This window comes from Populus nigra, chromosome 14, assembly GCF_951802175.1.
Source record: "Populus nigra chromosome 14, ddPopNigr1.1, whole genome shotgun sequence".
In the NCBI taxonomy this organism is placed as follows: domain Eukaryota; kingdom Viridiplantae; phylum Streptophyta; class Magnoliopsida; order Malpighiales; family Salicaceae; genus Populus; species Populus nigra.
The window spans coordinates 4,325,397-4,337,884 of NC_084865.1; the positions used below are offsets into that span (position 1 = coordinate 4,325,397).

The 12,488-nt window shown below is 38.0% G+C and overlaps 1 protein-coding gene across 1 annotated transcript; it reads left to right on the forward strand.

The window, feature by feature from the left end:
• Positions 1-2,875: 2,875 nt before the first annotated feature.
• Positions 2,876-5,897, forward strand: LOC133672995 (probable glucan 1,3-beta-glucosidase A). The gene is made up of 8 exons (XM_062093577.1): positions 2,876-3,060; positions 3,393-3,512; positions 3,691-3,882; positions 4,223-4,384; positions 4,495-4,664; positions 4,787-4,936; positions 5,055-5,407; positions 5,535-5,897. The coding sequence occupies exons 1-8, from the start codon at positions 2,902-2,904 to the stop codon at positions 5,714-5,716; spliced, it is 1,488 nt and encodes a 495-aa protein (XP_061949561.1). The 5' UTR covers positions 2,876-2,901; the 3' UTR covers positions 5,717-5,897.
• Positions 5,898-12,488: the final 6,591 nt, after the last annotated feature.

The window sequence follows — 12,488 nt, forward strand, 5'->3', positions numbered from 1 at the left end:
CTGATGAACTTATCAAAGGCAAACAAAATTATTCATCTATTAGGATGCAGTTAGCCTAGGACCAACCTATAATACTGAAAAGCTTCCCTAACAAACCCTTGAAAAGGAAAGGTATACCTCAACTCATATATATATATATATATATAGGGGTAATGATTTCAAAGTATCCTCAAGTGGTGGCCAAGGTCGATTGGCTAATTCTTTCAACCTTAGAAAGCAATTTAGCCATATACTATTGTGGTTGCTGACCATTTAAAAAAGCCATCTCATCTATGGTTAGGGAGATAGGTATACTATCCTTAGGGGCTTGATACAACCTGTCTCTCTCCCGAGGTTGTTTAGAGGTATTAGAGAAATGACTTTTCAATATTGAGAACTACCTTCTCCTTTTCTAGAAGTGGACGCTAGAGTTCCAACCCTCTAGTTTTAAGGCCCAATTTAATAGACCTTTATCCTCTACTATTTCTTTAAGTTTGTGGTAGAAAGCTAAACTCAACACCGAAGGAAGCAACATCCCTATTTTTAGGGTTAAATCTAACTCTTTCAGAATCAATTTTTCTGATAAAAAGGAAAAAGAAAGAAGGTTAAAGTGGGTAATACCTAAAATGATAGTTTTTCTTGACATAAAGATTAGTCTCACTCAATGCTTTTTCAACAATTTATTTTTACAAAGAAATTACAAGAATGAAAGTAAAAGAAAAAAATGGATGAGAGAGCATCTAGGGTTATAAAGGAAATAACATTTCATCTTTATCGTTGGATGAATAACCTTCTATATCACCACAGATCTCCAAAAACCCACTCAATTATTGCATTAAATGCACACCACCATTTTATTTCCTAGGAGACTTTTTTTTAATGAGGACAAGCCACCTGGCAACAAAAATCATAACAGTTTTACTTGGGATAACCAATCTCAAAGGGAAGGTAAAAATTCTCTCATTAGAGCTAAAAACCTTTCAAATCTTTATGTATTTATTACACAAAGACTTGAGGGGTTACTAATGGATCAACATGTTTTAAAATTTTATTTTAGCTTAAGTTCATATTTAAAAGAGCAAAAGGCAAGGTGATAACCCAACATCTTTAGGCTTGGTAAAATGTCAAACCTAGATGACATGGGTCTGACTTGCTTCCAAGTTTAACATCCTTGGGTTATGTTTAGTGCTGAACTCAATTAAACATGAGTTTGGCAAGCTTCCAAACCCAACATTATTAGGTTCAGTTATGCACTAAGCTCAAGTAAATATAGGACTGGCGAGCTGCCAAACCCAACATCTTTAGGGTTTAGCTACTCACGAAGCCTGTGTACATATGAGTCTAGCAAGCTGTCAAACCCAATGTCATTGGGCTCAACGGGTAAACATGCTTTTGAAGAGCTACCAGACCTAATGTTATTAGGTTTAACTATGCACTGAGCCCAAATACATATAGGTTTAGTGAGTTGCCAAATCTAACATCATTGAGTTCAACTACTCGTTGAACCTAAGTACATATGAGTTTGGCAAGCTACTAGACCCAACATCCTTGGGTTCAGCTACGCATTGAGCTAAGTATGTGTCTAGCGAGCTGCTAGGTCCAACATCTTTAGGTTCAGCTATGCACTAAGCCCAAGTACATATAGGTTTGGTGAGCTTCTAGACCTAATATCATTGGGTTTAGCTACGCACTAAGCCCAAATATATATGAATCTGGTGAGCTGTCAGGCCAAACATCATTGGATTCTACTACATTTTGAGCCCAAGTATAGATGGATCTAGCGAGCTATCGACCCAACATCCTGAGGTTCAACAATGTGCTAAGCCTAAATGAATATGGACTTGAAAAGCTGCTAAACTCAACATCTTTAGGTTCAGCTACACCTTGAGCCCAAGTACATATGGGTCTGATGAGTTGTCAAACTCAACGTCCTTGAGTTAAGCTACTTGTTGAACCCAAATAAACATTGGTCTGGCAAGCTACTAGACTCATCACCCAAGGGCTTGGTATTATAAGTCTGATGAGCATTATAAGCCCTATGATAGGCCATAAAGCTTTGTTTGGTGGTGACTTTCAACATGAAATGTTAATGTCAGAAATATTCATCTCTCTATACCCTTAGATGTATAAAAGTCTTATAAGGGCCTATCATATTTGCATCATCATTAATATTATGTCAGTTATATTTATCTCTCATTAATACAATGTAAGAGATATTTGCCCCCCATTTAATATTGTATAAATGAGATTTATCCCTCATTAATGCTATCAAAAGAAAATAACTTTCCAACCTCTCCATTCTAACAACATGACAAGGTTAAGAGGCTATAAATACTCCTTTAATCATCTAGGTATAGGGTTCATAATTTTTATTCTCTAAGTATTTATATTTTAATTCTCAAAATATTTATCATACAAAAATAAAAAAAAAACACTCTTATTCTTGAAATTAAAGTTTATTCTCTTATTTATTATAATTCTTTACTTAAAAGTCACATACTTTACCATCCAAAGATCCTTAAACTCCATTAAAAAAAATATTTTATAAGTGTTGAGTCTTCTACTATTAATCATCTGCTTCTTTAGCTTTAAAGAATAAAATTTCATATAAATATATATTTACTTAGTGTACAAATACTCAAAAACCTCATTCATGTGTAAAAACCTTATTCGTGTGTATATTAGGTTCTAGAACATCATCTATTAATAAACTAAACACATATACGCGGATTACTCTAATTAATAATTTGTTAATAACAAATAGAACACGGCAAGGGCCCCAAAGTCTTCGTCAAGGGTCCCAAACCCAAATACCGAAGTCTTCGTTAAATATTTACATGTCTACTTCTATATATATCTCTCTTCTATGTATTATGTATCACAACCTTAAATCCTTTCATTCTCATAAAAAGAGAGCGAATAATGGCTTACTATTTCTTTATCTTCGCTACTCTGTTTTTCGTGTTCTCCCCTCTTTCTCTTGCACAGCCATTTAAAGCTGTGAATTTAGGAAACTGGCTTGTTACTGAAGGGTGGATGAAACCTTCTCTCTATGATGGGATGCCGAACAATGATCTCCTGGTAATCTTATTTTTAACTTTATGTTATTCAAGAACATCGATCAACTTATATATCACCCATGCCTCATGTGTGAACCACCCACCAAAACATTAAATTTAATCTCTCTAGCAAAAACCTCACTCCCTTAAGACCTCATTGGACATCTTAGTACATGAAAGATCAAAGTAGCTTCTTTTCTTTTCTTTTACCTGTAGATGCTTTTCTTGTACATCGGAGAACAATAACAGAAAGTGTTGGTCTTAAATATTTACTGCTATTCTTAAAGCTGAAATTTTCTTATATATGAGTCTTTTATTGTTGCTTAACCATTTTTCTGCTCAAATTTACTGTAGGATGGAGCTCAAGTGCAGTTCTTGTCCACAAAGCTGCAGAAGTATCTTAGCTCTGAAAATGGAGGCGGGACCGTCCTAGTAGCCAACCGGCCCTCAGCCTCTGGCTGGGAAACGTTCAGAGTAAGATCTTTAAGATAATGATCTAGCTAGACTTCGTTCATTATTAGTCTACTATTTGACCTTTTCTTTGGCCTTGAAAATATCTAGCTAGGACTATTTACTTTTCTGTGATTGTCTATGATTGCAATATCATGTTTCATGTTTCTCACCATTACTTTTCTGTTGCTTTATTACACAGTTGTGGAGGATCAATGAGACATATTTCAACTTTAGAGTGTTCAACAAGCAGTTTGTGGGGCTGGAGGATCAAGGAGACAAAGTAACAGCAGTTTCAGATACTGTTGGAAACTCACAAACATTCCAGATTATAAGAAATAACGATGACCGGAATCGAGTTCGCCTCCAAGCATCAAATGGACAGTTCATTCAGGTATTGCTTAACTTTTTCTTTTTTAACAACAGAACTGTTAACTTCACTTCTATTGTAATTTGGGCTCTGGAACTTTGTCTGGATTAGTTTAGTTTAGGGTAATGGTAAATTTTCCCATTGGAATACTATGGACAGGGTGTATGTAGACTCAAGCCCGATTTCCAGTGAATCTAGGTTCTTATCAGTTATAGAACAGTTATGTACATGCTAGTGAATAGTGATCATGGCTATGATTAACACTTTGGATCATTGTGCTGGTCTGAGGCATAGCTAGACATGATCAGTTTAGTAAATTATCCACATTAAATGAAGAATTACTTTGCTCTCGTTGTGTAATCAGGCATCATCAGAGACATTGGTAACTGCAGATTATGTCGGCTCAGGTTGGGAGGACAGCGATCCATCAGTATTCAAAATGACCATTGTCAATATATATTCCTTCCGAGGTGAATATCAACTCACAAATGGTCATGGCCCAGACAGAGCTCCTCAGGTCTTGCAGGTAAAACTTTTAATTCGTAACATAAACAAGAGAAGAGATGTCTGTTCTAGCATTTTATAAACTAGAGGAATAATTAAATCATGCATAACTTGCAAATTTGTTCATCCTAGGATCATTGGAACTCTTACATCACTGAAGAGGACTTCCGCTTCATGTCAGAAAATAGTCTTAATGCTGTCAGAATTCCAGTTGGATGGTGGATCGCCAGTGATCCCACACCACCGAAACCTTTTGTCGGTGGCTCTTTGAAAGCCTTAGACAATGCTTTCACATGGGCACAGTGAGTACCATTTACTAATTGAAATCAATTAACGCTTAACGGTTTAATATTGTTTTTGGCTACTTTTTTTCTGAACAGGTGCTAAATATAACTATGATCGTTATTTATATATTTTTATGCAGGAAATACGGCATGAAGGTCATCGTTGATTTGCATGCAGTTCAAGCTTCACAAAATGGCAATGATCATAGCGCGACACGAGATGGGTATCAGGAATGGGGAGAATCAAACATTCAGGAAACGGTGGCTGTCATAGACTTCCTTGCAGAAAGGTTTAACACATCTAATAAGATTTTCTTCTTCTTTTTTGCCTGTAAGATAGATTCACCGAAATCAAAAGCACGGTTATGGAAGTTTCCCTGAGTTCTAATACAGAGTGCAACTAAGCAGGTATGCCGACAAACCAAGTCTTGCCGCAATTGAATTGATGAATGAACCGATGGCCCCGGGAGTCAATCTAGACACCCTAATAAAGTATTACCAAGCTGGATATGATGCCGTAAGGAAGCACTCTGAAAATGCTTATGTGATCCTCTCAAATCGACTAGGGCCTGCTGATTCCAAAGAGCTCCTCTCATTTGCAAGCGGTCTCAAACGTGTAGTCATTGATGTGCATTATTACAACCTATTTTCAGATTCATTCAATAACATGAATCCCCAACAGAACATTGACTATATCTATAATCAGCGAGCTAGTGCTCTAACAACAGTGACAACTACAAATGGCCCCCTCAGTTTTGTAGGCAAGTCCAAAACCAGATTTTCTGCAATCAAGACAGATAAATTTTTATTTTTAATATCCTTAGTTTGGTGTACCATTAACTGTATTAGTTCAGAAAACAATGTTGATTGTTAAATGAAATTTTGCAGGGGAATGGACTGGAGATTGGGCAGTTCAGGGAGCATCGATGCAAGATTACCAGAACTTTGCCAAGGCTCAACTGGATGTCTATGGGCGTGCCACATTTGGATGGGCATATTGGGCTTATAAGTGTGCAGTTGACCACTGGAGTCTCAAATGGATGATTGAGAACAACTATATAAAGCTCTAGATTCTCACCATGGCTATTAATTTAGTAGTAGTAACTGGCTTTAGGGCTCCTTCTAGGCTTGCAAAGCCAAGCGTACTCGTTTTTCTGTTAATTAATAACCAAGGTTAATAAAAAAAAAAATTTACATAACTGTATCACTGTTATCTTGTTTGGTTTCAATGAAGGAAATATATATTTTATTTTTTTTTGAAATTCAGAGAGGAGCGCCCAACTAAATTAAACGAGTACCAGTTGACCCAATAAAATCATAATACAAAGTGGTAAAAACACCCGCAGATGGATTATCAGGAATACAAAAATTCCTGTCAAACAGGTTTTTTGTTAAACCACAATTTGCTAATCAATCTGCTACAGAATTTGCTTCCCTGTAAACATGAGTCGTCTGAACCTCCTACTCCTTTGCTAACAGGTTCCTAGCTTTCGTGATAAGACAGTAATTCCTGTCAATATTTATTTTATCTTTAGTGATAAGATCCATAACAATAGCAGAGTCCGATTCCACAATTAATTTCTGATATCCCTTTGACCAGGCTAACTCCAAACCGGTAAACACTGCAATCTTTCGCCTCCATCTCACTTCATTCGTCAAAACAGCCTTGTGAGCAACTGCTCCATGTTTTGAGAGGGAGGGGGATATCCAGCCAGCAGCATCACTACCTGAACATGAAGTAAATAAGCAAAACTATCCCACTTCCAGTGTTTGTCATCCTCCAACATATCCACAACAGAACAATTAACTAAATCCTCAGGAATATCCTGAGTTGCAAGAGAGAGTAAGGGGCCATAGCCCTCCAACCAAGAGTCCCTCCAAAACCGAACATTTCTTCCACTTCCCCTAGCCCAGTTCAAGCCTTGCGTTACCTGAGGCCACACTTTGCATATTTCCTTCCACAAACTTGAATCCTTCCCCTTAGCGTGAACCTGATCCACCTGATCAAGATGCTTCATATACTTTGCTTTTAATACTCTCACCCACAAACTTCTACTGTCCTGTATGATACCCCAAGCCAACTTCATAATAAAAGCCTTATTCATAGTTTCCATTCTTCTTAATCCCAGACCACCATCAACTTTAGGCGGCACATAGTCTCCCACTTGACTAGATGAATTTTATCTCTTCCATCCTTCTGACTCCAAATAAATCTCCTACAGATTTTTTGTATTTCGTAGCAAATGCTTTTAGCGAGCATGGCCGACTGCATCAGATAAAGAGGTACTGTGGACAGTACCGATTTGCAAAGTGTAATTTTCCCAGCTAGGGACAAGTTATTAGGCTTCCAGCCAGCTAACTTCTTCTGTAAATTATCAATAAGATATCTGTAAGTTTATTTAGTAACCCGCTGATGAAGCAAAGGAATACCTAGATATTTGCCCAAGTCATCTGTGGTCTTAAACCCACTCATCCGTCTGTTCACTCTGAACGGTCTCCAGGATCCATTATCCACCTCCCTGTTAATTATTTGCGACAATTTTTCAAGGCACAAGACAAAAATGTAGGGGGATAATGGGTCTCCCTGTCTTACGCCTCGTCTCGGTCGAAACTTCAGGGCTGGCCTTCCATTCCACATCACACTTAGAGAAGCAGATTCTATGCACTTCATAATGAGCTCCACCACATCATTCGGCAGCCTTGCTTCTGTGAGTGTTTCTCCAATAAAATCCCAACGCAATCGATCATATGCCTTTTCGAGATCCACCTTGATAGCTATAATCCCTCGCCTTCCCTTCATCTTCCGCAAAGAATGTTTAACCTCCTGTGCTACGGTTATGTTGTCCGTAAAATGCCTTCCCGGCACAAAGCTACTCTGAAACTCACTGATCAACTTCAGCATTAGATGTTTGAGTCGGTTCACCAAAACCTTTGTCACAATTTGAAGGTTACGTTACAGAGCCCAATAGGTCGAAACTGATGCAAATACTCTGGAGCCTGAACTTTTGGAATCATACCTGGTGAGAGTGGCTGATATCTGCTAACTTTGAATCACCTTCAAAAATACCTCTGATGTAGCGACATACCGTCGGTCCTATCACTTGCCATTGTGACTGAAAGAAGAACGGCTGATACCCGTCTGGACCAGGGGCTTTGTATGGCTTCATGCCAAATAAAGCTATCTGAATTTCATCATCTTTTACGGGTCCTGCTAACAGATCTAGTTGACCATGCTCAATAATAGGAAAATTACCCTGAAGCCTTCTTCTCTGCTCTACCCCATCTTCCTTCGTGAACAACGTCTGATAAAACTCTCTTACCATCTCTCTCAGAGAATCCTCATCACACACCCACTGATTATTAGCATTCTTCAATGTTCCAAATTTTTTTTTTTTATTTGTCTCCTAATTATAGTTTTCATGTGGAAATAGGAAGTATTCCTATCCCCAAAGGTGATCCATTGGCACCTTGATTTCTGGTACCAATGAACCTCCTCTTGTCTAAGTATCTGATGATACTCCGTAAGCAGTTGATTCTCTAAACGGTTCAGATAGCTGTTTCCTTTAACTGCTAGAGCTTGCTGGACTCCCCCTAATCCCGCCAGAACCCTTTCCTTCCTCATAAAAATGTTGCCAAACACATCTTTGTTCCATCTTTTCAACTGGGCTGTCATCACTTCCAACGCGTGAGGTAAATCCGCTCCATGTTTCCAATTCTCCTGGATGAAAGATGTGAAATTATCATGCCCAAACCATGCAGCCTCAAAACAAAAAGGTCTATTCATACCTTGTAAAGTCCTGTCTTGCTCCTGCAATACCACCAGAACAGGGTAGTGATCTGATCTAACCCTTGGAAGCACCATAACATTTGCACCCTGGAACTTCAGTCTCCATTGCGAATTACCAAAACATCTATCCAATCTTTCACATACTCTCACATAATCCCTTCTTTCAGCCCCTCTCCAAGTAAACTTCGGACCGTTACTCCCCAAATCAATCAAGCCACAATTCTGCACCCACCTACCAAACCGAATGCACCTCCTCACATCAACAGTTACTCCACCTTCTTTCTCCGACGCCTAAAATTTCATTGATTGAAGTCACCCACCACCATCCATAGCATACACCACAGTAAAAAGCCAAGCTGAATCGTTCCCTTCGTCTACCATGCCATGAATCAAATGCGTAGAGGCTGTCAGAATTTTTATGTCAAATATAGTTTTATTCCAAAGCAACCAGAGGCCCCCAGACCTTGAGCCTCAGCCCTGTAACTAGACTCAAATGCCAAATTCTCCACAATTCTGTCAGCCACTGCACCACTCACTCTCGGCTCCGCGACAGCTAAAATATTAAAGCTATAGTTTCTTCTCAAATCATGTACCACTGCACAAAAACTATTGTTTCATGCTCCTCTGCAGTTCAAGTATAATAAACTCAAAATATTTATAATCAGAAAGAGACGACCACCGGGCTCTATCTTCGTTAGAGAATTCTTACCTCCCGGCATTCCTCTACATAAGCCATTCTGACTTCATCAATAAAATTTTCCCCAACTAGCCCGTCATCTAGCCTGAGGTCCGTCCCGCAAGCTATTATGAATAGGATGATCAGCAGCAATTGGGACAACGAACGAGCTACTGGCCTCTGTTGCATTCATCACAGTACATTTGTCTTGTTTTTGCTGGCTGTTGCCCAAAACCAGAGCTGTCTTCTCTTAGAATTTTGCAGCATCTTTTTCAGCTTTGGTAACTATGGGGGTCGTGGGCCCATTCCTATCCTTCTCTTGCAAAGCCCTGTTATTACACATAAGATCTTTCGCCCATTAACTCTGGCCTCCACCAAGGCCTTCCCATTTCGTGGGCCTCCTTGATGTCCATGGTTACCTTTTTTAAAAATCTCTCACACGTGGTTGAAGCCCTTCAATACTAACGTTGTCAGCCCCAGTATTCTCGCTGACAAAATCAATGTCACTTAACACATTACAACGTGACGAATTAATCTGCCCATTAGCCGTTATACTAGGTTTTGTAACAGCCCCTGCAATCTCGGGATTACGAGCATTGACGTGCTTCCTATTATCCGCCGTGACTAACGCTTTCCCGTTCTGACGTTCCCCCTTCGTTCCGCAATCATCCACATGCCATATGTCTCTAATACCTCCGGTCTCACCACCGGATTTGCAGGCATGGCGGGGTTGTCCATAGCTTCTGACTCGCTATTATTCCTCATCCCCGAATGGCCATCTCCTCCTTGTTCAAATTCTAAGGGTTTTGCTTGGGGCCAAACCACCTGCTTGTGACCATACTGACCACGATGAAAGCAGGCAAGGTGTAAACCTCCGTACATGATACGTCTTATCCTCCTCCGTACTTTAAATTTAGCTAAGAGTGGCTTCGTGAGATCAGCCTCCACACATATTCTGGCAAAGTTGCCTCTCATGCCAAACACGTGTTCCTATCCACCTTCAATGTTTTTCCAAATATGTTCCCTATGTTCCACAGAACAGAATTATCATAATATTCCATTGCTAAGTCCGGTAATCTAACCCCCATCGCTACCTTGTCAATCGTAGCTACATATGGATCGAAATTTGGGTGCCAAGTTCCGATGGTCAGGTAGTGATCCGCAACCATCCATGGTCCTTCAAACAACACATGTTCCTTGTCCTCATTATTAGAAAATTTCGCCAGAAAGAACTCATTACCCAAATCTACCAGAATAGGGTCCCCTTGTAACTTTCATGATGTCTTGAGTCGTTTGTGCAGATACATGTATCCCACCTTTCGTCCCATAATTTTAATTATTAGGGTCTGTCTCCATGGTGCTCTGATACGTTTCTTTTCCTCCACTCATCATCCTCATCCTCAGAAATACAATCCACCAGAAGGCTTTCGTCACTAGTTTTATGGCACAAATAAGGAGATCCCATCAGAGAGTCTCTATAACTTATGCCCCCTTTTCCCTCCCGAGAAATGCCCTGTCTTGTAGCGCCATCCGCGTGATTGTTGTTGTCTCCCACTTTGACCTTCTTGCTTGATCGTGACAGCAGATCAGTTTCTTCTGTCGTTGGTTCCATAGTTTCAGGAGAGAGCATGTTTCAGGGGAAAAGAAAAGGATCACTAATGTTTAGTAATTATTAGAGTTGAACGTATATAAGACTTTTCCCAACTCATCAATGCAAACAACTGGATTCAAGTGAATGAGTTGAAAATGATCACAAAGGTTGGGCAGCAACAACTACAAGCAACCAAGCCCTCGACTATCAAAGGAAACCCACATTGGGGGTACTTGAAGATTTGAAATAGACTATATTTTCTAAATTACTACCTAAAATTGGATCAAAATACATTAACGGAAAAGTTAATATATATATATATATATATATATATATATATATATATATATGATATTTACATTTATGACATGCATGAATCTTTTAATTAGAATCATCATTGAACTAGTAGTTAGAATATTCTTTATTGAATTCTGATAGTTTAAGCTTATAATCTCTCTATAAATGTTGCAGAACCTAAGAATATTGAATATTAATGAATAAGAGAACGAAGGTTCAAATACTCTAATAGAGAAACCCACATATAGGATGATCACTCGCAAGTCATATGAGCTCCCACCAAATACACATACAAGGAAACTTTGTTAAATTTCTTGTATAAATATTAACAGTTCATTACACAAGACATTGAAAATTTCCAATATTTGTTGTTGTTTTACTGTATTGTCGTTTAAATTTACTGTAGGATGGAACTCAAGTGCAGTTCATGTCAACGAAGCTACAGAAGTGCCTATGTCCAGAAAATGAAGGCGGTGTTAGAAATAACTAGGGGAGAAGGAAGCATGGAAACAAATCACATTCATATAATATATTACTCTCCTAATAAATGAAGTCCTTACATATTTGGACTTGGATTATAATACTCAACATTCGTATTTATCTCGTGTAGAGATAAATCAAGACACTCAAAAAGATAAACATTCTTTAATAGTTATAAACTTCAACAGGTGGAAGCTAGCATGGTTGTAGCCAATCGGTCCTCAGCCTCAGGCTGGCATAGATTCTAACGACCTAGTGCTAGTGCAGTAGCAGCATTCACCTTCGTTTCCTTTCGTTTGAATGATATCTAGCTAGCAGGTAATTTAAATTAAAGCAGTGGGATCGTTTGAATGGTATCGTTCCTAGTTAGTAGTGAGCTCCCGATGCTGGGCAATTTTTACTAGCGAGGGAATTTGGGTGTCGGCTTGGATATTTGGTCCTTGCTCCTGTGGGCGATCCAGAAGGAATATGAGGTGGGACTAGACTTAACTGGATTGGAATGAAAAAGACAAGAAAACAAAACGTTGTCTTATCTCTTGTTTGGTGCCCATTGAAGTGGACTAGACAATTATTCCATTTTGCATTTAACGAGTATAGGACATGACAAAAAAAAAAAATTACAAGAACGATAATACCCTTATATTTTTATCATGTGTATAAATATAAAAATAATAATTTAAGTCTTTTTTAATTGTGTTCAAGTCATAGAATTAGTTTATATTAAAAATAAAACACTTTATATTATTTTATTTAGTTCTTATTTGTTTCATAAATAAAATAATTTTTTATTATGCTCTTAGAAATTTCTTATTAAAAATAACTAATTTCTTTAATTTAAAATAATTATGTATTTTTAAATATATTTAATCACTAATTTTTTTAAAATAATAAATATTATTTATTTATGGATATGTTATTACTTTTATAAATAAAATTATTATTTTATTTCCTCTATTTTATTATTAATTTTTTATTTTAAGTTATTTTCCAAATAATTAATTTATTTTATTT